Source organism: Glycine max, chromosome 14, assembly GCF_000004515.6.
Source record: "Glycine max cultivar Williams 82 chromosome 14, Glycine_max_v4.0, whole genome shotgun sequence".
Taxonomy (NCBI): Eukaryota; Viridiplantae; Streptophyta; class Magnoliopsida; order Fabales; family Fabaceae; genus Glycine; species Glycine max.
Genome location: NC_038250.2, coordinates 899,789 through 925,835, shown reverse-complemented (window position 1 = coordinate 925,835; position 26,047 = coordinate 899,789). Strand labels below are relative to the sequence as shown.

Below are 26,047 nucleotides of genomic sequence, written 5' to 3'. Positions count from 1 at the left end.
TGAATACATTAACAAAGAAAATGATAATACTTTTTATCCTATAATTAAATGAATTATATGTAAATTATGTTTAATAATTCAAGTTCATACAAGACTCATAAATTATTTGTTTTTATAAATTTTATTTAAATTAATGATAATAAGATAATTAAATAATTTATATTTTTATATATTTTAAACATATATAAATAAATATTGATGTACATAAATGAGCTATACAATAATTTGGTATTAATAAAAAATTTCCTAAATAAGATCCATGCGAAATGAATTTTTAATGAAACTTTCAATAAAATTGTACAATTTTAAATTATTAAATGATATACTAGTATAATTTGATTAATTCACACACACATGACTCTAATTTTAATACCTTGTTAATGCAATTTTCAGCCAATTAATTAAAAATTATATTAAATATGACACTTAAATTAAATATTAAGACTTTAATTTTTATTTATTATCACTAATTTTTTTTATATAAGAAACATAAAATAATATTTTTTTTATTCCAATTATAAGAAACATATGATTATCTTTTTAAATTTTACTGTCTAAAAATGTATTAATTGTTAATTTTTTTATTCTTAATCTTTCATGAGATCTGTTGATATATATTGAATTCTCATGAGAATGAATATATTTATTAGACTATTAAGAAAATAAGGTATATTAATTAGTTTGAAAACCTATCATTTTAAAAATAAGTATAACTTATAAGTTTTTGATACGAGTAATTTAAGAATAAAATTAAAATTTATGATGTTATTAATTAAAATCAATAAATTTAATCACTTTTATTGATACTATGAATTAGATTATTTGTCTTATTTTTAATTATTATTTTTGGTTTTTTTATAAAAAAATCAATAAATAAATAAAAAAGAATATAAATTTTATAAAGTCAATGTCCTTATTATTAATTATTTTTTTCTGGCTCATATCATTAATATTACAACAACTGATATAAATAAAAAAATAATAAATATTACATTGAACAGATAAAATAAGAATTATTTTTGGATAAATATATTCTTTTTTAAAATAATTATAACAGGATGCAGAAAATATTTTATAGGACCTACTGTTATTTAAGCCTAAACAAATATAAAATAGATGAGATTTTGAAGCAGTTATTATTGAAATTTAAAATAAAAAAATAGGCATAGTAATGGAATTGGCGTATATTAATGATTCAAAGTGATTGAGTTGTGTTTTGATTGTAATAGTAAAAATATATAAGTTTGGGGAGCAGAGACAGTGTGTTCTTTGTTTCTTCGTTGGTGTGTTACAGAAAGATGAGCGGCGGTGGTGGATCTTCGAGTTGTGCTAGGGTTCCGATCCCAAACAATGTACGCAAAATCATCCAGGACATCCGTGAGATCACCGGCAAGCAGCACACCGACGACGAAATCTACGCCGTCCTCCGTGAATGTTCCATGGATCCCAATGAAACCGCTCAGAAGCTTCTCTATTTAGGTCTCTTATCTTCTTTGCGATCCGTTTCTTCTCTCTCTCTCTCTCCCCTACTTCCCCCACTTTTTAAGCTTCACTTTCACTGTCTCTGTTTGTTAGGGTTGCTGTTCAAACTTCACTTCATCTTTTCATGTTTTATTTATAAAAAAAATATATTTTAAGAAGCTGAGGTGAGGGGAGCTGCGTCTGTGTGTGCCTGTGGCTCTTTGGACATTGAAACTTTGTTCAATGTTTGGGAACAACAAGGAGATTGTGTATCAGTGCGCTTCAGGGAGATAAAAGCTAGTACCTTTGTAGGGTTTTGTTTATGTGACGAGGAATTAGCTATAATAGTTGAATATAATAATAATCTAATGATATTGTTGGTGTTTGATGGTATCTTATCTCTCAGGCTCTCTCGCTCACACGTGTTTCTTAACTAATGGCTTCAACACTCTATAATCATTTAGGATTTCTTGAAAAGAAATGTGTTATGGCATATTTGAGATTCTCTCTCTCTCTCTTTTTTTTAATGTTGAGTGTTTTTTTTTTGTTCACAGATACTTTTCATGAGGTGAGAAGGAGACGTGACCGCAAGAAGGAGGTAAGATTCTCCCGTCCCTCCTTACTTGCTCTTGAAAGTTGAGTTGCTGAATCGAATTAATTTGGTACTTCTTCTGCCATTGAGGGGATCAATTGTAGTGGACGAATCTTTTATCTGTTTGTCCACTATATTGAAGTCTATTTATTATTTTGATTGTTGTGAGCTGCTAGGCAAGCTTTCATTGTGTCATGAGTTGCCATTGTGTCATCTTATGAGCACTGTGATTGGCAACTCCATGTTGAGATTCTATAAGAATCCTTGCTTTTTATGAATGTTTGAACAGTTGTGGTTGTTATAGGTTTCTACTTCCTGCCTATGATGAACTGTGGGATCATGTGATATTATTGGCTGAGAGTAAAAGACTTGGGTCTTGTTTTATAATTGCATGTATATGGTTTTACTTTTTTCTGTGTGTTCTGTAGTTGTATATTTGCAGTTATAAGTAAATGTGCTTGCATTGTCCCATCCTTTTCTCCTTAATATTTTTTTATTAGCCTGAGAAATTTCTTTTATTTTTATTGTTGCAGGGATTGAGCAGCAGAGCTTCTGATGAGCCTAGGTTAAAGCAAGGCGGACAAGGGAGGGGGGGAAGGGGTGGTTCTGGAGGATATTCCTCTAACTTTCCTGGTACAATTTCCCCACCTTTTAGAGGTTTGACTTTGGGCTTTGTTATTAACTTACTTGTCTCTTCCATTTATGGAGTTTCGTTTCCACAAATGGTTACCTGGAAACCATCATTTCCCTGTCTCTTGAAAGAACAATACTTTTGGAATGCCATATTTTTTAAAGATATTATCACTTGGTGATCCTTTCCTTCAATCACCTTCTTACTGAGTTTTTTTATCTGAATATTAAGAATTATGCTTTTATTTTGCTGCTTAATGAGCCCTATTACATTCCTTTTGAATCCAGCATGTCATGATAAAGTACCTTTCCGTTGCCACTATTTATCCTTTGATGTTGTTTTAGTTTTTTTTTTCATTGATTATTTTTATAAGATGAACTGCTTTAGTGCAGAGACCTGTCCTAAGCATCATCAAATTTCCTACTAGTTTATTAACTTGAAAGTTGTTACCCTGTCTTGATGTCTGTTGTTAGATGGTGGTGGTGGGAGGAACCAAGCTAATCGAAGGGAAAATGGAGTCAATCACATTGCAGAGAGAAGTCATGCTCCCTCTACTCAGCCATTTTCACAGAAAACTAAGACTAATACAACATCTCAAGCTACAAGGTAGCAATTTCGTTTCATATTTGCTTTAATTTGTTTATTTCACCAGATTAATTTTTTATTATGAGAAAATGTATGGTGGAAAGAAATGGCTTATTTATTCCTTATGTATTTGATAAAAAAGCAAAGCAAGACTCCAAAAGAAGTGACAGAAAGGTGAAAAATGACATCACTCTTATTTTCCTGTTTTGTGCCTAAAATTCTAGCCAAATCTCACATTGAAGTCATGCTTAAAATTTTATGTTGATTAAAAATCAAATTGTACTCTTTTTTTATTTCATAACTTCAATGTCTAATAATAATAACTACAATGAATAGAATAATTAAGAACATACTTAATTTTTGATTATTTATTGATAATCAACTTGCTTGAAGTTTGACCTGCATGATCAACTTGATAACATCTTATATCTTATGATTGTACACCTGGATTGCTAAATGCATTTATATAAAGTTGTTTGTTGGTGTGATGAGAAATACACCAGTGTCACTATTGGCATGATTACTTATTCTTTTTTATAGTTAGATATATGTATCCTCTTCAAAATCATTTTTCTTAAATTGCAGAGTTTCAGCTGTTGCACCCCAAGGTGCTGCAAATCAATCCAATGGGAAGTCAGGTCATGATTCTGGTGGCCAATCTCCCATAGTTAGTGTACCTAAAAGTACTTCAGCTGCTAAGGACACTGGCCATCAAGAAAATGTCCAACCTCAAGCAGCTGTTGTTGCAGCAGCATCCTCCTCTACTCAAACCTTTGGCTCAGTTACCAGCTCTAACCAAGGAATGTCTGTGTCAAGTTCTGATCAACTTCAAACTTCTGTATCCGATGTTCATTCTTCTTTGGATCCTGTAGTGGCATCATCTGTCTCCCGGAGTCTTGGTGTGAGTGGTGCTATTAGTAGGGAAGTTGTGAGCAACCGAATATCTGCTGGACCAAATCATGTTAGAGGAAGTAAAGTTGTTCATGAAGTTAATGATTTATCGGCATCAAAGAATGAAAAATATGGGTCCATGAATTCAGCAAGCAAAACAAATTCCCCACAGAAGTTAAATGAAGTTGAAAATAATCATTTATCTGAACCCTCACAACTTCCATCTCCATCCCCAAATGATTCATTGAGGCCATCTTCCAGTTCTGGTAGCCAGTCACCTCTAGGTAAAGTTTTTGTTTATATCTGTTTAATCTTATGAGTAACAGGGTTGCTTTATGTCCTGTTTCCCTCAATGTACTGGGTTGAAGTATTCCTTGAATTTTCCAATCAAACAATTCTACCATATGGATACTATCATTGCTCTCCCTACTAGAAAGGAGGACAATGTAAATTTTCAGAAGAGATAGTGAAGAAAAGCCCACAGAAATAGGAGGACTTAGGTCAGGAGAAGAACCTTAGAAACTATTTCTGAAGGTATTTTAAGTGAGAAGCAGCATGACTAAGCCTATAATTTAAATAAGCATGTCACTTGTATGGGTTCTGCTTTTGTGTGCTAACCCCCAAATTTACTTGCTTAGATACTCTTCCATGCTGGAAGGAATCATCCTGACAATCTAGAGTCACTTATTTATTTACTTACAATTTTTCTCTCATTTCTTTTCAATATATCTCTAATTATATCCCTTATAATGCCTTTTGGCGTGTTCATACATGTTTATAAAACAGCTAATACCACAGAGGTTTCAACTTCAGAAGCTTGTGTGCAATCTTCAGCAGAGTTGAGGCAACATGTTACTTTTCCAAACCATTTCCAAGTATCCAAGGCTTTAAAAAGTGGTCTGACATTTGGAAGCTTTGATACTTTAGGCCCAAGTGAAAAGTCCAACAGTGAAACTGATGGTGACAATAATGCTTCTCCTGCCCTTGAATTGAGTGACGAAGCTGCAACTTCAAGGTTTGTAATTCATTTGCTCCTTATGTGCTTTTGCCTTGCATATCAAATAACAGACGTCTCTCTCTTTATCTCCTTCCCTGTGTGTGTGTATGTTCCCTCTTGCTCTTTTTAATGGTTGTATTATCCTAGCTTTGTTCTCTTATATCAAACTTCTTAACAAAACAACTATAATCTGCCTAAAAGATAGTACTAGGAAAGTGGGAAGGTTCTATTTGGAGATAATATTATACCTTTTTCCGTGCTCTTTGTCAATCATAAGGCTGAGTTATTGTTTCTTTTATGAATTATTCTGGTTGAATTAATTGATTTTTCTTTGTTACCAAAGTTATTACTTGTGTCATGGTGTGCTCATGTAATTTTTGTTTTGATGGTATTTCTTGTCTGGATATAGCAATCAAAGTGCATCCTTGACTGCACAAGGAGATCATCTTGATTATCCACATTCTTCATCTTATTTGATTGAAAAGGCACCAGCTACAAATGGCAATCCTATAACTGGTACTGACACAAAGGTTGATCAGTCAAAGAAGGAGGTTTTGTTGGCTCCTGAAGGCCAACAAATTCCAACTGTTCAAACTGCTCAAAACTATGGTTTGAATTTCATTTCCTCCATGTTAGGCACTCAGCAAGTTCAATTTGAGGGAACTGAACCTCAGTCACAAGATACATCTCGCTTTCCTAACTTTGTTGTAAGTTTCTCCGTCTTTTACTTCTTAAGATCTTCCCCTGCTTAATATTTACTAAAACCGAATCTCCCTGTGTTTGAATGCTCTCTTTTCCGGTTTGATGTTTTGATATTGACCCTTTGTTCTTTTAAATTTCTTTCCATTCATGAACTTGTAAAAAGTAAAAAGGTTAACATTTTTTTTTCCGAAGTTAATTTACTCATTCAAGTAGAAAGGATTAACATCTGTAAAAAGTAAATTATTCTTGGTATGACTTTTAAAGTAGTTATTATAAATGTCAACAAATTTATCATACATAGCTGTTTGTAATTGGATGACAATGTAAAATTCTTTGCCAAGTGCATATATTATTTATTATGACTATATTTTTTCCTTTTATATGATTCTATTTTTTTTTTTTTTACTTTGTATTGCAGAATGCAAGTTCTCAGGCTGTGTCCCCTAGCCCAACTCCACCCCTGCAGAATTCTATACCTGTGACTCCACAGTCGGTTTCTATTTTCAGGCCACCATACCCTGCTAATTTCTTCCCATATGGCCACTATTACCCTCCAATTTATGTGTCTCCAATCCACCAATTTTTAAACCACAATGGTTTCCCTCAACAACCATCAGCTGGCAGCATGTATCTACCAGCAGCTGCTGGGATCAAATTCCCTCTCCCTCAATTCAAGGCTGGAGCCAACACAGGAAATGCAGCTCATATTGGAATTCCTTCTGGATCATTTATCACTCCACCTGTAGGATATGCGCCAGGTCAAACAGTTAATACTGGAAGCTCCACTGGAAATGAAGATCTGGTAGTGTCTCAGTTAAAGGAAAACCAGATCTATACAACAGGACAGCTGGTTGGTTTACTTCCTTTTTAATGTCCTTTTATTTCACCCATGCATATTTCTTGATAAAATAGGAAATTTTGTTCCATATTTTGGTCCCTGGTTTTCAATAGTATCAATCTTATTTTGTCAAGAGTTTATGTTTGCTTCATCAGCTTGAAATGAAATTCTTGGACTTTCTGGAGTTCCTAATCATATTATGTTTTTTTTTTGCTGCAGAGTGAAGGCTCTGCAGTGTGGATACCTGCTCCAGGCCAAGACATGTCCAGTTTGCAAGTTAATTCTCTGTATAACCTTGGCCCTCAGGGACAACATCTCACCTTCCCCCCAACACAGGCTGCTCAGGGGGCATTTGCTGGTATGTATCAAGCAGGGCAGACAATAGCTTCACCTTCAACCCTTTTGCAACAGTCTCAGGCTGTGGCTGGGCCCGTTGAAACTGTAGGCCCCCCTTCAGGATCTTATCAGCAGCCTCAGCCTGCACAGATCAATTGGAACTCTAATTTTTAGGCTGGAAAACATTTTCTTGATGCGATAATGTTCATATGCACACATGGTGTGCTCTGATGCAGAACGTATGAACACTGGCCTGATCTGAAGTGTAAATAAAAATGCGGCCAAAGAATGAGAAAGGAAAATTAGTAACTGTTTTCGGTGGGGATATTTGGTGCTAACGATTTTGAAGGGTGCTAGTTGCAGGTTTTCTTTTTCTATTTTTTTTATTAAATTTTTGAGCCTTAAGTTTTATTTATCCCTCACCTCTTTTACCCGAGAGAACATTTAGTTGTTGCTATATAAGTAACTTGGTAAGTCCCAGTGATAATATACTAAGCCAAGAATTGGTAGGTGAGATATACCAATTTTTCCGTTCTAAATTTCTCACCTGTATATTACATTTTGATATCAGAGAACATTGAATTATACAATTTTTTTTGGAGCATGAAAATTGTGATATTTGCTTTTCTTTAGCGCATTCCTAGTCTCATCTATAAGCCCTTCACAAGCCTTACCTGATTTTGCATGGAGGAACCAACATGCTTATGGATCTATTTTCTCTGATTCTTTTGTTTTGAAATTTTTAAATTCTATTTTCTATCCAGCATGATTCTAGTTTTTCTTTCAACACAACCAATTATTGAGAAAGTACTGTTTGCTACAGGTCTCGTGTGACAGCTCTCTTGAAACCTTAATAGTTCATATGCATTTAAAATTATCGGGAATCATAGAATTATATGCTTTTTTTGGAGCATGAAAATTGTGATATATGCTTTTCTTTAGCACATTTCTAGTCTCATCTATAAGCCCTTCACAAGCCTTACCTGATTTTGCATGGAGGAACCAACATGCTTATGGATCTATTTTCTCTGATTCTTTTGTTTTGAAATTTTTAAATTCTATTTTCTATCCAGCATGATTCTAGTTTTTCTTTCAACACAACCAATTATTGAGAAATTACTGTTTGCTACAGGTCTCGTGTGACAGCTTTCTTGAAACCTTAATAGTTCATATGCATTTAAAATTATCGGGAATCATAGAATTATATGCTTTTATTTTCTTCAATGTTAATTATTTATACTCTTAATAATTTGGGCTTAATTGTATTTTTGGTTCTTGTAGTATAGTTTTTAGGTGATTTTGGTTTTTCATATTTTATTTGTAAATTTTGGTTCATTTGTTAACATTCATAGATGTGGAGTTGGAATTCTGGCACAAGTTTGATGTGGGTCTTAATTTTTAATTATTCGATTTTAGTTTTATTTTTAATTGTACAATTTGGTGCCTGTATTAACTTGTTATCCATTATCATTATCCCTCATTTAAAGAAGGCAAAAAAAAAATGTTAATTTGCATACTTGATCCCATGATTACGTGAGCGTGGACAATGACAATGATAAATTATAGTCTAATGTGTTTGGTATAAGTTAAAATTATTAGGTTTATTGCACTTTTGGTTTCTTTATTTTCTCAATTTTCTGAATTGCATTTTTTTTGCAAATTTTATTTAATATTTTAATTATGTAATTTTGATCTATTAATTAATTTATGTATTTAATGATAATATTAATGTGATAGTATGGTATATGTGAATTTGTTGATGTGATATTGTCACATTAGTATTTTTTGTTGAATATTTAGATGTTAATAGATAACTTTTTTTCAAATCATATATGTTTAGTAACCCAAAAAATCCATATATTTAATCCAGAAAACTTCATCTTCTAATTTTTTTTCCCACGAGTATTAGATGTTAAATATGATATCTAAATAATGTGACATTATATTTTCGGTTGATTATTAGATGTTAAATTAAAACAGTGAAGAATCATATTCATGTAGGAAATTTGGGAAATGAAATTTGCGAAATCAAGAAACTAGAGACATGAAATGTGTAATTAAGTCAAACTATTTCTTAAGAGAATTTGAGTACCATGGAGGGTGTGTAAGGATAAGTTAATTATGTTGCTCATACTTATTTGGTGTAACTTTATGCTAAATCTCAGATTTTTTATTACATACTTGCATTTACGACACTGTTATTTCATAAATGTAATGGCTTTGTGTGTCAAAAGAAAAAAGAGCTTGAATACAATTACCAACCTGACTTGTGTTATTTAGATAACAATTTTCTATTAATGGCAATTTTTAATGTTATTTGAAATATTTTTATGCTTAATATTATACATAATTTTTTAAAGTATTCTTTAAATGAATTTAAAAAATAAAATAAAAATATTTTAATTGAATAATTAATCAAGGAAAAAATAATATTGATTTGAACTGTTAGTATTAGTTTGAATTATAATAATACTAACATTATTACTTATATTATGTATATACTTTATTTTAATAATTTAGTCATTCAATTTTTTTTTATTACAAAACTCTAGTAATTTATCATTTGATATATGTGTGTCATTATTAAACAAAATATTAATATTTTAAAATTACTATACAAAATTTTAAAAAGTATTAAAAAATCTCCACATAATAGTTTTATGATGTTAATATTAATATCAAAAGAAAATTAGAGTTATACACCTGAGGTATTGTGTATTTATACAAACATTTCTTATTTTTTAACCATTATATTTACCTTCCTCATAAAGTGTTAGTATAAGATTCGAGGTTATCGGAATGTAACATTTTCAAACAAAGTTGCTCTACCATCAAAAACATTAGATGGTGTAATGATTCTACTGCTTGTTCACTTTGTGAAAATGAGTTAAAGCTTCGAAATTAACGATTTGTTACATTCCCTAAATAACGAATACAATAGCGGCTAAATTTATCGTGGAAACTCCTCTGTTTTTTGTGGCTTTCATTTGCTAGAACGTGCTCGTTTCTTTTTTCTAACTTAACCAGACATCTCAGAGTTGTGTGTCAGTGGTGGTCGATGAACTTACATAAGATGTGTGCTAAAGCTAAAGCCCTTGAACATCATTTAGTTGATAATGCTTTTTTCATTTAAGAAATTAAAGAGACTGATGGAACTTTGTGAAAAGCAAGCTACCCTTAAAAAATCTCAACGAATTTCCATTACTGTCTATACATAAAGTTTCGCTAATTGCTAAAACCAAGGACTTAAGATGAGTGTCTGAAAAATGGGATGTTCTTGTATTCATGATTCATCATCTACTATATGACACAGACAATGGTGGTAGAGGTAGTGGTAGTGGTAGTAGTATTTACATTTGAATCTGTGGATTTGGTGTCTTCACTTGTTGATTTCGGCTTCGATGAAGGCTCCTGAGGCTCTTGCAAATTCAATGACGTGTAAACTGACATCCCAGAGAGAGCAACAACAGCACCACCAATACTCACAACCCCAGGATCTGACTCAAATAATAGATACCCTCCCAACAGAATCACACATGTTTTAAACTGTCCTAAAACAACATGGGTTGTAGCAGAAGTGGCCCTGCAATCATAGATTCATAGTGTCATGTTAGCTAGCAACATTAAAAGAAAACAACATTATGTGTCAAAAAATGGTGTTGGAAGAGGAATGTAGTCTCTGTACCCCAATGCCAATGCCCCTGACCACTGCAAGAGAAAACCAAGGAGAGCAGATACAAAAACTGCAGTTGAGTTGTTCACATCCCACTTGAAGGATAGGACTCCTGGTGGATCTATCCACGGCATCAATGCCCCGAGGAAGAAAACTGTGATCGGGGTTGTCTTCCACATCAATCTACAATCACAAAAGTTTTAAGTAAATAGTTTAATTAAGCACTTATTGAATAAATGTTGTATCGTGGTTATGTATAAAATCGAAGAGAAACCAAGGCTAAACAGTTTTTATATAAGTTGTAAGTTATTTTCATAAACTAAGTCAAATGCTAATACAAATATTTATGTTGTAAGATAAGTCCAAGTAAGTTTCAAATAAACTCTTCCAAATGCACTCTAATTAATATTACTTACGCCAGAGCTGTCCAGTTGCCTTGCTGTTGTAAAGTAGACCATAAAATCTTATTTATGGCACTTGGGATTATCCATGCAATTGCAATTAGAGCACCAAATAAGTTGAACTCTAAATCTGTTACAGTTGCAACAGCTACACCTGCTGACACGACAGCCAAAGCCAAAACCTGCATCATTGCAATGACATACATGATTAGTGCATTAAAAACAAAGAAAGGGGGTTGGAATAGTCCTTTTTAAGATATGTGAAATGGCTTATAAAAGAGTAGAAAAGAAAAAGAAGGGAAGAAGAGTAATTTCTCACCTTTTTAAAATCAATGGTGTTTCCAAAAAGAATGAACTCCGCAAGAACAATCGTTGGGGTAACAGCAATCTTAGCCATTTGGTAGAAACCAACACTGCAATAGCTGGATTGTCAGCAAAAAGTAAAGTTCCAAATCTTTTTATCATAAAGATGCTAAAGCAAGTGAATGAACCTGTTATACTTGAGGCTGGTGTTTGCAAGGCCAGAGGCAAAGGCCATAACAACACCAAGTGCAAATAAAGAAGAGAATGGAGTTGTTTTAGATGGAGGGGACACAGGAAGCACTGAGAGTGTCTTGAAAATGGCAAGGAGAAGCCATGCAGTGATGTAGTGTACAAATGTGAGGAAAATTGGAAAGTTGAAGCCAACTTTACCCATCACCTGTTAACAACATATACATGTAAGGGTGCTTGACAATCAATAGGCTTGTAATGACTAGTTGTGACATTCGGGTCATCACATTATATAATACATGATAGAAAAGAAGCAAATTGTACTGACCAATTTGTTTGCCATGATAATCCCAACAGAAACCATAAAATTGAAGGACAGTGCCACCACTGGTCCACAATATCTTTGCTGTTGGCGCTTGGCTCCTTCTGATGTTCGGATCTCATTGTAGAGAGAAGCTCTGAGTTCTTCCAGTGCTTTACCTGATATAGTTTCAATCAATAGCTGGATCGTACACCAAGTCTAGTTTATATTGGTATTGGGAACAAGGATATTGGAATCAATGGTAATGACTAATGAGTAATATCTTATAATCATTTCATTGCAAAAGGGAAACTTGTAAACATTGAATATGTCCCCAATATTACTCCAGGGCCCAAAATTAGCTTGTGTATAAAGTTAAAATCAACTTTCGAAAAAACTAATACTATAATTTTTACAAATTAATTAATGGAGAAACTTGTTTTTTTTCTTTTTCTTATTTTTTCTCTCCTACAAATACTTATGATAATTTTGTCTAAAGAAGACTCAAATAAATTGAGTTCTAATCAGCTGTGGAAATAAAAGAAGTGCATTATAGTTCAACACTCAACAGAAAAAGAAGACTGGAGCATAAGGGCAGATGCCAAAGAAGGAAGAATGAAAACAAGATGAATATTAGATCAAATTCATATACTTTCATTTCAAGTGTCATTTTTTTAATTGGCTACAGAGAACATCAATGCAAGTTGCAGAAAAATAAACAGAGAAGTGTCAGTTCAATTCAAAATCAAAATGGGTCTCAGAAAGTTTCTAGGATCAGTAAAACCATAACATAAACAACAGAGGTTATGAACGTAAAGAGAGAGAGAGAGAGAGAGAGAGAGAGAGAGAGAAGTAACGTAACAAACTTATAATTTACAACCGCCAAGGCCGGAGTATCCAATGATTCTTAAACGATAAATAGTATTTCACACAGAATGAGCAGGGGAAAATAATTATTAATGTAAGATTAAGATAGTTGAGCTCTATTCACCAAGAGTTGAACATGAAAAGTTCACAAGCCAATCCCAGAAAAAAGAAAAAAAAAATACATGAACATAGGTAAAAACAAAAGTTGGATGTACATTATGCAAATTAGATATAAAACCACTCAGTTGCATGAAATAAAACTGAGTCACAATGAAATCAGCTAAGAAATTCAGAAAGACCTGCATCGCCAGCATCACTGTCTTTCCTTTTAATAAACTTTCGTCCTCTTCCCCACACTGAATCCAACCACCCCATAACAATCTGGCCTATTCATGGACTTGGATCACATATTTATTCAAAATGCTAGACACTCTTTCTAAAACACTATTCTATACCAATTAGATTAAAGAAGCCAAAACAGAAAGGCAAAGAGAAAAAAAGGGTCATATAAATATGAATTAATAGGCCATGTTGCTTAAAATACAATCAATGTATGTTAGGTGATTCTGGGGAAACAGAAAATTGACATTCTTCAAGGAGGGGTTTTTCAATTGCATGAAAATAAAAAAAGAAAAAGACAAGAGAAAAGTGAAGGGAATTTACTTTGTGTTCCAAGAGAACTTAGTATTTGATGAGAGTGCCAACAATTTGGCAACACGTGTCTCTCAATTCAAGCCTACTAGAACTGTAGGTGAAGAAGGTACTACTAGCATGCAACACCTGTCTATGATATCTGGTGTACTAGGAATTGATGTAATTGTTGATTTACGGGAAGTTAATGTAACATCATGAATTATTGTTATATCATTAGGAAATAGTCAAGACACTTGTAGCAACGACCACTATGCACTCTTTTAGTTTAGGTAAGATTGCCTAATCTTATGGATACAACGTCTTTTGTGATAGGGTATATATCATCACTAAACTTGATGCAAAAGTTCCATCTTACTCTTACTGATCCAAATGCAGATTTGAAGATGTTCTAACAACCGGTTGATAGCATTAACCGTTAAAGTGATGCAAACTCTGTGTTCTCTTTTGTAGATTAAACTAGTATTTTAGTCCATATATTATATGGGATAAATGTTTATTTTATTTAATTAAATCTATAAAAAATAATTAATTTTGAAAATATAAATTATATTATTATTAGAATTTACACTAAATAAATATTGTTTAGTATATAAATTATAGTTTGTATTTATGATAAATATTTATATTGTAATATAAGATTATTTTGAATTTTTTATAATTTCTTTTGAAAGTTATAAATTTTAATTTAAAATAAAGATAGAAAATAAATTAAAAGAGATAAATAATTAATAAAACATGGATAAAGATAAAAAGAGAGTGTTTTGAGATGGTTGGCTTAATATCTTGTGAAAACAAATTCTTTTTTGACCATCTTAAATCACTTTCATTTTATTTTTATACATATAATTGACTTTTCTTAATCATTTATCTCTTTCAATTTATTTTATTATCTTTATTTCTAAATTGAATTTCAATTTTTAATAGAAATTATCAGAAGTTAAAAGTAATCTTGTATCAGCATATAAATTGTTTATCATATAAATCTAAAATATAACTTATTTATTAAGTATATCTATTTAGTATGATTTGAATTACAATATAATTTATATATTTTAAAATGTTTATTTTTTGTAAATTTTACACACACACACACACAAATTTATGATATAAGAATATACTAACAAGTTTAGTGTAATTTAGGTTTTATTTGCTACATTTGGATTGATGGTATAGATAGCCATCAGGGTTAGGTTGAATTCCTGAAATAGGAACCAAAATCTCTCATGGACATGGACAGTTATATCTTATTGTGATTGTGTGGCAAGGTCATTTTACTCCTAACAAGAAATGATTCACTATTCATGAGTATAAATTACTTTCCTACTACTAACACTTGTAATTTCATACTGTCCCATGAAAAAAATATTATACGAATTGGACTCAAACTACTTCGAAACACCTTTAATTTAAATTACAATTTTTTTATTTCCATTCAAAAGTTACACTCTCTTTGGTTGAATTGAAAAGAGAGGAGACAAAGAAACAAGAAATTTTTTGTTGAGACCACCACAAATTTGTTTTGCCCAAATTAGAGAAAAAAGGGCGAAAATAAACTTTCTATTATAAAAGGACTAAAATGATATTATGTTTATTTATTTATCATGGTTCTCTCTATTTTAAGGTTATTTATGTCACTTTAGATACAACTTTTTTTTCTTAACACATAAAACTTTCTTTTCATTTTCTTTCTTATTAAACAATTAAAATATCATCCAACTTTAAAACAAAAAATTCATTCTCATTTTTTTTTTATTTTCTTTTCTAAACTAAACAGAGTATTAATGTCTTTACGTTATACATTTCTTTTTCATTTTCCGAGGGTGGGGACAGGACAGGGTGCAAATTATACAATTTAGGTATCCAATTTATACTTTCAATTAACAAGTCCATGGATTCGTGTTGTGTGTGACAGTAGGTAGTTTTCATTCCGTTGTTCATATGAAAGGTTAAGGATGGTGTGTTGAGTCTTTGCTGAAATTATTTATTGACAAAGGGAGTCCACATGCCCCAAGTTTCCTTCAAGTATAAATTACTTCCACAAAATGTAAAGGGATCAATTAGTATTGCTAACCTTTTCTCAAACACACTTGGAGTTTTTAGTAGGTGCATTAGTGATGATATGATCATATTTTTAGTATGGTCAAATATTCTCTCTAGACTCATAAGTAAAATAATTGTTTGATATCTTAGGTTTAAGTATAAACAAATCTGATTAATTTAATCAATATTTAATGATATCATTCTTAAATTTTTTTTCATTTAAATGCAATTCTATTTTTAAGAACTTTATCTTATTTCTGATATCAAGTTTTAATAAAAAATATTATAGAAATGATTTTATTTTTTATTTGAGATTAATAAAATTAAATGATTTTAATTATCTTTCTTAATTAATATGAAAGTAATTATTTTTACTTATATACGAGATAAGAGAGAGGAAGTATAACTTAAGGATAATGGTTACAGTCTTACAGAAGTAATAATAAAAATTTTATTTGAGATGTGTTAAAAAAATTAAGATAAAGTGGGTTACTAGTAAACTTTTCCTTTTAAATTTCTTCAACGTCAAAGTGTATATTGTGGCATGACTGCATGAAGGATGACCCATGAAATGAAAAAACCAAATCACGACAGAAAACACAGATTTCGGGCCCAACACAACGGCTCTGCTATATAGTTTGTATAGCGTGTGCCACTGTGCCTGCTAACAAATTAGTTTGATTAATGCTACTTGTTTTCATTGTACTATCAGTTAGATACATATTATTCTTTTTCAGTTTTTCTATTCCTATCATATCTTAAATGTTTTTCACTTATATTTCTTTTCGAATCTTCTGAGAATTGATTGATAATATATTAATATGAAATGCCTTTAATCCTTTAATAAACACCTCTGTCTGTTAATTCTCTCAACAGTGCATTAAAGTTAATATTAATTATCTAAAATTAAAAATAGTTTTATTATCTATTGATCGTTAAAAAAGTTAATAAATGATAGACTTTCTACAAAATGACGGCACCAAAAATGTAATTGTAACATTTAATGTTACATTCTTTATAAATTTTTTAATTTATAATTAACATTTCTAATTAAATGTTAAATTTTTAATTTTTAATTTCTAATTAACTTATGCCCTGAAGTAATGGTTAACGAAATCAAACTTAGAATGTTTAGAAATATAATATTAAATTGTTTGCATCAATAACAAGACAATGACCATGATTAATTCAGACAATATTATCACACATTACTCAACCAAACATTAATGAGCATAATTAAAAAACAATAGATTGAACTTAAAACAAGGTGTCTACAAATTATACCCGTGACTCCGGTTGACCATCCCACAACACTAAAAGAGTCATCAAATAGATTTACTGATTTACACATCAGTGTTTTGTGAGAAAAAAGTATACATGACAAATATTAGATGGCCTTCAAAGCACCAAACACTTGAAAAAGAGAAGTGAATCTACAAAATGGCATTGCCGTCACGGACATGACTGTTATCAATCACATAATTTAGCATATTATTCATTGTAAATGAACTATTTTTATTTTTTTGAATGAAACCAATTGCATCAATTTGATAGACCCGAGATTAAAGACATGCAGAAGTGTATTCCATAAATGTTCAATTACTTACCAAGCCAATTTATTCATGTTCTTATGACGAATGATAATGGTTGAATTGAAAGGATATGTGAGAATAACATCCATGCCTTTCATGGACCAAGAACTTGTCATGAAAAGTACGTGGCCCACCAACTAAAATTCTGCCTCAATATATAGGCAAGGTCTTGGTCTGATGCAGTTGACTCACGGTATATATCTAAACTACATTATTAGACTACTTGGCTTCAACAAGTTCTCATAGAACCCAAGATCATGGAGAACAAAAGAGAAGATGAGATTGAGGACATGTCAATGTCACCTCCATCTATTGGCTCCATGCAGATTGCAGGGAGCAATGGCTTTGGTCACAGCATGGAGTTCATGTCTCAGGCATACCTTCCAAATATGTACACAGAGATTGACATAAAAGTTGAGGATTCAGGTTTCGACCAAGATCCCCCCCTCCCCATTTATCTCAAGGTAGAGAAAAATGGCTAAATTCTACAATTTCATTAGAATTTTCTTTCCACGTGCATTAGGAGAAATTATAGTATGGTTCAGGACCACCACATATAAATGGTTTCGGCCAATTTTCATGTGACATCTAATCGAGTTTTTCAATTTACAAGAGTCAATAAAATTCGGTTAGGTGTATTACATGAAAATGGGTCAGAACCATGGACATGTGATGGTCATGGACCATATGTTATTTTCTTCGATTGCATTAGAGCACAGTTTTTCTTTTTATGAGAATCATAGTTCTTCATGCAATGCTATTGAGGATCTTGATTATTTACCACTTAATATTGAAAATTGATTTCAATAAGAATATTCTCATCAACAGTGTTTTAATTGTGTAGTTATGATTACTGTCATTTGCTCTCAAAATTCTCATTAATTTGCAGTTTGAAGATGTAGAGTTCAAGGTGAGGGATAGCCAAGCGGCTCCCAATAACCCTGTGAAGACAATGATGTCAAAAGTAGGCACACAACACCACGTGGAGGAAGATAGATACAAGAAAATTTTGAAGAGTATCACAGGAAGCATTGGCCCTGGTGAAATTCTTGCTTTGATGGGTCCTTCTGGTAGTGGGAAAACAACCTTGTTGAGAGTTGTAGGTGGAAGATTAATTGACAATGTGAAGGGGAAGATAACTTATAATGATGTTCGATTTAATCCAGCTGTCAAGAGGAGGTTAGAAAGCTTCATAAACATCAGCATCCATGTCATGACATGTGCTTTGATATTTTAACAGAACATAAATATATGCTGATGTTGCACTCTTCTGTTTGTTTTGTTTTATTTTCTTCTTTTTCCGACTTATAGGATTGGATTTGTGACACAAGAGGATGTGCTTTTCCCACAACTTACAGTAGAGGAAACATTAATCTTCTCTGCATTCTTAAGACTGCCAAGCAATATGAGCAAGCAACAAAAATATGCTAGAGTGGAGAACACTGTCAAGGATCTTGGCCTTGAAAGGTGTGTTACATGTGATTATTGAATGCTCAAAATAGGTTCCGTAAACAAATATTGTATTTTAATTGATTCTTTGAATCTTCGACAGTTGACTAAAAATTAGTTACTATGATTTCGAGTAAGCTGCAACCAAAGAAAGAAATAAAACTGCTTCCCTAAATAATCTCTTGTATAACCATAGATGCCGCCACACAAAAATAGGTGGAGGATATCTGAAAGGCATATCTGGAGGAGAAAGGAAGCGAACCAACATAGGCTATGAAATCCTTGTTGACCCTTCACTGCTGCTACTTGATGAACCAACTTCAGGCCTTGATTCCACCTCAGCAAACAGACTCCTTCTAACTCTTCAGGGGCTTGCCAAGGTATCAGTAACTATATTTAACTGTCATTTTGATAACATGCTTCATTTCTATAACCCCACAATTTACTTTTGATTTGCCTAAAGGGTGGAAGGACCATAATCACAACAATTCACCAGCCATCCAGCAGAATCTTTCACATGTTTGACAAACTTCTTCTTATATCAGAAGGCTGTCCCATTTACTATGGGAAGGCTAAGGACTCAATGCAGTACTTTTCATCCTTGAGGTTCATCCCGGAAATACCAATGAATCCTGCAGAGTTCTTGCTTGACTTGGCAACTGGACAAGTGAATAACATAAGCGTTCCACAATATATTTTGAAAGATCAAGAATCTGTTGACTCTTCAAAAGCTGTTATTAACGTTAGATTTATGTATTATATAAGTCTTATATGCTTGTTCTATCTCATTCCTACTTAATAATTGTTCCTTTATTTTATGTTAGTATCTACAACTCAAGTACAAAGACACACTGGAGCCAAAAGAAAAAGAAGAGAATCATGGAGCAGCAAACACACCAGAACATCTTCAGCTAGCCATTCAGGTTAAAAGGGACTGGACAGTGAGTTGGTGCGACCAATTCGTTATTCTTTATAAGAGAACATTCAGAGCAAGAAGCAAGGACTATTTTGATAAATTAAGACTAGTTCAAGCACTTGGCATTGCACTTTTGTTGGGGTTACTTTGGTGGAAATCTTCTACCAATACAGAGGCTCAAGTTAGAGATCAGGTAGTTTCCATGATATTGATTTCAAATTTTTCAGGGCTGAGCTGCTCTACCTGTCTCTTCAACATTAACATTATAATGAACTACTATTTTTGGTGCAGGTTGGTTTAATGTTCTATATATGTATATTCTGGACATCTTCATGTATTTTTGGAGCAGTCTATGTCTTTCCATTTGAAAAGGTCTACTTGGTGAAAGAAAGAAAAGCAGACATGTATAGACTGAGTGTGTACTATGCAAGCAGCACTCTGTGTGACATGGTGGCACATGTTTTCTACCCTACTTTTTTCATGCTAATCTTGTACTTCATGGCCGGATTTAAGAGCACTGTTGCTTGCTTCTTCCTGACTTTGTTCGCGGTGCTTTTAATAGCTATAACAAGTCAAGTAAGCTATGTTGAGACTCATAATAAGTAGACGACGTGTCATCATTTTTGTTTGAAGCTTTAATGAATATAATGTTGTTAATAGGGGGCAGGAGAACTATTTGGAGCTGCAGTTATGAGCATTCAAAGAGCAGGGATGGTTGCTTCTTTGATACTAATGTTATTCCTTCTCACAGGTGGCTACTATGTCCAGGTATGTATGCTATGCACAAGGAGTAGCAACATTGTAATTTGTATGCTTAACTGCAACTTTGTCTCCCTACTTTCTCAATTTCACGAATTTTGCCTCTCAATCTTTTTTTTTTTTTCGTGAATTTCATCCCTACTATTTTAATTGTACAATTTTGGTTCATATGTTAACTTAATGCATTGTCACGTCAGCACATCCATGCCTTAACACACATAAACCAATAATTAGTTTGTTTTGGAAGTGACATATTCATGCATGATGATTTGGTAAGAGTTCAATTGTACTCGTTTTTTATTCAAAAGCTAGCTTTCCTTCACAGAATGCTTGATTGTGTTGCATGCAGCACGTACCGAAGATGATGCATTGGTTGAAGTATTTGTCGTTCGTGTACTATGGGTTCAGACTTCTTCTAAAAGTGCAGTATTCAGGAGAGCAACCATACGAGTGTGAAAGCGAAGGAGGGTGCAGGACACTGCAGAGTTCACCATCATTTGACACTGTAAACTTGGAAGGAGGCTTAACTGAAGCATGGGTTCTGGTAGCCATGGCTCTATGCTTCCGCGTGTTAGCTTACTTCTGTCTCCGCAGAAGAATTGACATTTGCAATTAGTCTCTCATGAAATGAACAACATGTCTTCTATGCTGTTGTTAACTAAACAGCAACATTTGAGAAAAAAAGTGTGTCTCTGCTGGTGTCTACTGTCTAGTTGCCTTTTCAGGATAAGCAGTTGCTGAAAAAACACAATGCAAGAAAAAATTAATACTGTATTCAAGCTCTACCAAGTACCAACCATTTTAAAGAAATGTGCTTCATAACTGAGTTATGTTTTTTTACGGCTTATGCTTCAATCTACAAATGAAATTAATCTTTTTTTTTCTTCATTTCTTCTTTTGTAACAAAGATTAGTTGACCCATATACCATAAAGAAAAAGTTAAAATAAAATTTTGTTCACTTATTTACGTATTTTATTTCAGTTTGATCTCTTAAATTTAGAAAGCTATCACTTTAATCTCTTAAAATGTCTATGCTAAACTGAATTGGCCATTTTATTAGTTTATCATACTAATTTATTAACTTGCTAATATGTGGCAAACTGTAAAAAATGTAATGTCAACCAAAATTAACACTATTACTGACAAAAACCTAAGGATCAATTTGCTCTAACAAACATTTTAAAGGAAATAAAGTAATATTTTTAACTTTAGCAACCAAATTAAAAAAAATGTAGATCAAAAAATAAAATTTTATTTAAAAAAGAAAAAAAAGTAGCTGCCCCATACTTTAACAACCTTTTAGTTAAAATACATTTTATTTGATCATTATGGTACATTAAATATTTTAATTCTTCTCCCCTTTCCGGTAAATTAAAAGGTAATTTTTCACATTTTGCTATAGAAGATATTAAAAAAACGATAAAATATTCCATAGGTTGATGGCAGAAATTCCACCCCCAAAAATTATATTTTGATTGTGCATAAGTTATATCAATTATGCTTTAAAAAAAAATTAGATAATCATAGTAGGTGATGACATTATTGTTACAATCTTTGTAATAGAATTGGACATAATTAAAGTTTTCACCTAATAAGACTCTTTTAAAGCCTTAAAAAAAATCTAACGATCGGGTCAATTATTTATCCCTTGATATATTTGTAAGATAGATAAGATTCAATTTTATAAATTAGTTATGGATTAGACCCATTGAATTTTGTCTCTTCTAATATTTTTTAAAATTAAATGCATTTTAACATTTATTTAAATAAATAAATACTAAAAAGTACCTATTGATCTCATCCTTAAAAAAAATAAAATTTAAATTTATTGAGTAATAATTCAATTCTTCCCTAAAACACTCTTTTAAAATTATCAATAATTTCCTTATCATTTTCGATTAAAAGAAAAGAATTACATGCTTATTTTCTAAATCCCTTAATAACATTATATATATTTATTAATATGTTTTAGATTAATATTTATTCATATTTAGTATATTAAACTCTTCAGTAATATGGTGGTTAATTTTTCACTTTAACAAAAGAAAAACATATACACTTTACAGTAAGATTATACGCTATTGTTCGTGAGTAGAGTAATTTAAAGATATAAGATAAAACTATTAGTGATTACGAAAGCTCATACTAATTTAGTTATGAGGAAGATTGGGATGACTTATGAGGAACGTGAAGAATGCAATGCCGCAATGGAACACAAGACAAGACACGAACGAAGCCAAGTAGCAGTTCTTCCTCACTTTTTTTCCAATCTTTTCACTTCATTTCATAGTTCGTACTATTAAAAAGCTGCAGTGTTCACTTTTTTACCACAAAACTTGGGAATCAAATGATACTGCTACTATTACTGTGTCTCTTTCTTTTATTAGCCATTCAATCCTGACTGACAGACACAACATCCTTAGCCAGCACACACATAACACAACACATTCATTCACTAACATTATTTGCACTTCACTTCTATTTCTTTTCTGTTCTGCGATGGAACTTGTCCCTTACTCTGACCCTAACTCTGCCACCACCACCCCACCGTGGCACGACATGTTCCGATCCGCATCCCTCCGAAAACCCACCTCCGATCCTCCTCCTCCTCCTCCGCCGCCGTCAAATGCCGACCAAAAAGTCAACCCCTCCGGCGACTCTCAGTCTCAGGCGCGCCTTGCCCTCTACATAGCCATGGCCCACGCCGGGCTCGCCATGGCCATTCTGATCCTCTTCTCTCTCTACAAACTCCTCCAACAGTACCTCAAACCCTTTCAATGGGCCGTTCTCTGTTCCATCCCTCTCAGACTCATTCACCAAACCATCGTTTGCTTTTGGTCTCACCCTCTCAAACTAGGCCTCCTTCACACCCTCCTCGCCCTTCCCCTCACCGTCTTCACGCTCTTCATTACAACCCTTGTTGAGATTCGTGAAGCTTCTCTCAGAACCCTTCTCAGGAAGCCGAAGCCTGAGAATGAGAATGACAACACAAATAAGCGTAGCGGCTTTTCCACCGTGCTTCGTTTGCTCTTGTCCTTTGGGGTGTTTGTTGCTGCTTATGAGAGTCTTGGTGCTGTTGGGTCTCTGTCACTTCTAGGATTAGGCTTTGTTTTCAGTTCCAAGAACATGGATTTCAGTTTCTCACTTTTCTTTCCCTCTGGTGCGTTTTTCACAAGAGGGGTATTGAAGAGGTTAAAAACCGTTGTGGCTGTTGGGTTGATTGTTGGCATGATTGTTGGGTTCTTGAGTGGGGTTATATTCTTCTCTTACAAGATTGGCGGCGAAGGGAAAGAGGCAGTGATTTCGCTGAAGGTTCGAGTGGAAGAGAACAATTACGCTGAGAGAATCGGTGTGAAGAAGTGGATGGAGGAGAATGATGTTGCTGGGATGGTGGATAAGTACACTAGTCAGTTTTATGAGACGGTTTCTGATCAGATTGATGGGTTGGCAATGCAGTACAATATGACTGAATTTGTGACGGTTATTAAGCAGTTTGTGATAACTGCTCCTGCTAGTGCTAGTGCTAACTCTTCTTCAACGAATTCGTTAATGGTGCCTTCACCATACACAGAAAAGCTCTTGAGTTTGAAGGGTAGGGTTAGGAATAAGGAGTGGGGCGAGATTTATGCAGAACTTGATACCCTTTTCCAAGAGCTTATAATTACTAGGGAGGATTTGGTTGAGAAGGCAAAAGGGTATGCGGTTAAAGGGATGGATGTTGGTCAGCGTGTTTTGGCTAGTGGTACAAGTGTGCTTGGAAGTGGTGCAAAGTTTGTGATCTCCATTTTGAATTCCATAGTCTCTGGTGCTGCGGAGGTTTTCAATTTTGTGTCTCAGGCAATGGTGTTTTTCTGGGTTTTGTATTATCTCATCACATCAGAGTCAGGTGGGGCAACAGAACAAGTGATGAACATGGTTCCGATGTCAAACTCGGCTAGGGTCAGGTGTGTTGAAGTGTTGGATAAGGCTATTTCAGGAGTCCTTTTGGCCACTGCTGAGATTGCATTCTTCCAAGGATGCCTGACTTGGCTTTTGTTTCGGCTATACAAAATACATTTCTTATATGTGTCAACTGTCATTGCCTTCCTTAGCCCTTTGCTACCAATATTTCCATCTTGGCTTGCAACAATTCCAGCAACACTACAGCTGGTACTAGAAGGCAGATACATAGTGGCCATTTTCTTGTCTGTTGCTCACCTTTTCCTCATGGATTATGGGGCAACTGAGATTCTGGAAGATGTGCCTGGACACAGTGCATATCTTACTGGACTGAGCATCATTGGGGGAATGGCTTTGTTTCCATCAGCTCTAGAGGTAAATTGTTACCCCTCCATGTTTTGATGTTCTGATATTTTTCTTTAGTGTTTAATTTTTATGCACTCTCATAGAGGTATGACTTTATTGTAAAAAAATTAATAAACTTATTTATCATATATGACAATGTAAAAACCCTTTATACTATGAGAGTACATAGACTATTTATTCTTTTCTTACTCAATTTGAACTAGTAATTGTCTTACATTGTCATTTTTTAGATTAACATAAAATTCCCAACCTATATTTGTTCTAGAATTTAGACTGGTTTGCCTGCACAACTTCGTTTCAAATGGTTATCTGCTTTTGTAACTTTTGTGTGTGAGCATGTGGGATCCAATGTATAGGTGTAGTAGCTCTAGTGTGGTTCGGCTTATTAGTGAACTTGTATGGATGCACTTTCCTTGTATTCCGTAACATTGCTGAAGGATTCTGTTGTTCCACAGGGAGCTATTTTGGGGCCATTGATAACTACAGTCATGATTGCTCTGAAGGATTTATATGCTGAATTTGTTTTGGGCGAACCTGATGACAAGGTAAAGGAGAAGGCAAATTAGGTTTCTATTTGTGTCTATGACTGTATATATTTGCGGTTGAAGATGTCTGCTAGAGTGCTAGTACATTGTTCTTTGCCATTCTACCAGTGGAGCCTGTCTAGGCCGTCATTTGTTTGTAATTATTCTTTTCATCTATCATTTGATTATTGTGATTGATAAAATAGGACTTTGTTTTCCTCTTCTTCTTCTTCCTCCATTTTAAGGGTCACAAATATTTTCACTTGGTGGCTATGTTTGATAGGTGCACCGATGCACCTGCGCATCTAGACCCACCAGCTCCATATATACAAATATATATCTTATTATTTCAAACATCTTATAACATTTTTATTTTATTTTTTCTATTTTATTTTATCACATCATAAATCTTATTAAACTTATATATTTCTTTTTCTCTCTAGGTGGTTAATGGGTGATAGGAGTATTCATGTAACATTTTTCCACTTTACCATATACGGCCTCTTGACTGTATATAAACAAAAATAATTAATTTCTCACTAATTAAAAAAATTAGTTCATATAATTTATATTTTCTAATCTCAAATAAAAAATAAGGTTATTTTTAAAATAATTTTTATTGGAACTTGTTATCATGAATAAAAAGTAGTCATCGAAAATAAAATTAGAATTAAACGAAATGTGTTTAGAAATGATAGTATTAAATGTGAAAAAATTAGTTAAAATTACTTATATTTAATATAAATTCAACATACAAGGTCTTTTTTTACTTATATATTAGTCAAATAAAAATATAATTTTGGAGACTATTTGCTTTTTTAGGTGTTTCATAGGAATTTGGGGGTCTTCATTAAACTTTTTCCATAATTTTGTCTGATATAGATGCACAACCTTCTATCAATATTGGTAACATAGTTTGTAGCAGAAGCTTTGAATTGCATATTATCCTCTTGTTGCATGTTCATAGCTTTAACAATTGAGCTATATCAAGGTATTTGCCGTTCTCTCTCTAATCCGAATATTTGTAAAAGAGAAAAAAA

At 32.9% G+C, this 26,047-nt stretch overlaps 4 protein-coding genes across 7 annotated transcripts; 3 read left to right on the top strand and 1 right to left on the bottom strand.

Moving 5' to 3' along the window:
* The first annotated feature begins 1,205 nt into the window (after positions 1-1,205).
* Positions 1,206-7,637, top strand: LOC100815261 (GBF-interacting protein 1-like). 4 transcript variants are annotated; one of them, XM_041009146.1, is made up of 9 exons: positions 1,206-1,479; positions 2,016-2,059; positions 2,587-2,686; positions 3,158-3,290; positions 3,855-4,444; positions 4,974-5,175; positions 5,567-5,864; positions 6,278-6,709; positions 6,917-7,637. In XM_041009146.1, the coding sequence occupies exons 1-9, from the start codon at positions 1,299-1,301 to the stop codon at positions 7,205-7,207; spliced, it is 2,271 nt and encodes a 756-aa protein (XP_040865080.1). In that variant the 5' UTR covers positions 1,206-1,298; the 3' UTR covers positions 7,208-7,637. The 4 variants fall into 4 exon arrangements, with proteins under 4 accessions (XP_040865080.1, XP_014622476.1, XP_003545090.1 ...); XM_014766990.3 differs by having other exon boundaries at positions 2,587-2,710; XM_003545042.5 differs by having other exon boundaries at positions 1,207-1,479; positions 4,947-5,175.
* Positions 7,638-10,138: 2,501 nt separating this feature from the next.
* LOC100814737 (nucleotide-sugar uncharacterized transporter 2) lies at positions 10,139-13,380 on the bottom strand. Its single transcript, XM_003545041.5, has 7 exons — positions 13,067-13,380; positions 11,928-12,079; positions 11,599-11,807; positions 11,427-11,520; positions 11,123-11,289; positions 10,719-10,889; positions 10,139-10,616 (listed from the first exon to the last, which is right to left on the bottom strand). Exons 1-7 carry the CDS (start codon positions 13,140-13,142, stop codon positions 10,334-10,336), a joined length of 1,152 nt encoding a protein of 383 aa, XP_003545089.1. The 5' UTR covers positions 13,143-13,380; the 3' UTR covers positions 10,139-10,333.
* Positions 13,381-17,289: 3,909 nt separating this feature from the next.
* On the top strand, positions 17,290-20,952 carry LOC100815259 (ABC transporter G family member 26). The gene is made up of 9 exons (XM_003544558.4): positions 17,290-17,517; positions 17,943-18,232; positions 18,365-18,520; positions 18,699-18,882; positions 18,966-19,244; positions 19,327-19,611; positions 19,710-19,994; positions 20,079-20,186; positions 20,527-20,952. Exons 1-9 carry the CDS (start codon positions 17,311-17,313, stop codon positions 20,791-20,793), a joined length of 2,061 nt encoding a protein of 686 aa, XP_003544606.1. The 5' UTR covers positions 17,290-17,310; the 3' UTR covers positions 20,794-20,952.
* A 1,373-nt stretch (positions 20,953-22,325) lies between these two features.
* Positions 22,326-25,210, top strand: LOC100814206 (uncharacterized). Its single transcript, XM_003545040.5, has 2 exons — positions 22,326-24,492; positions 24,939-25,210. The coding sequence occupies exons 1-2, from the start codon at positions 22,678-22,680 to the stop codon at positions 25,047-25,049; spliced, it is 1,926 nt and encodes a 641-aa protein (XP_003545088.1). The 5' UTR covers positions 22,326-22,677; the 3' UTR covers positions 25,050-25,210.
* The last annotated feature ends 837 nt before the right edge of the window (positions 25,211-26,047 follow it).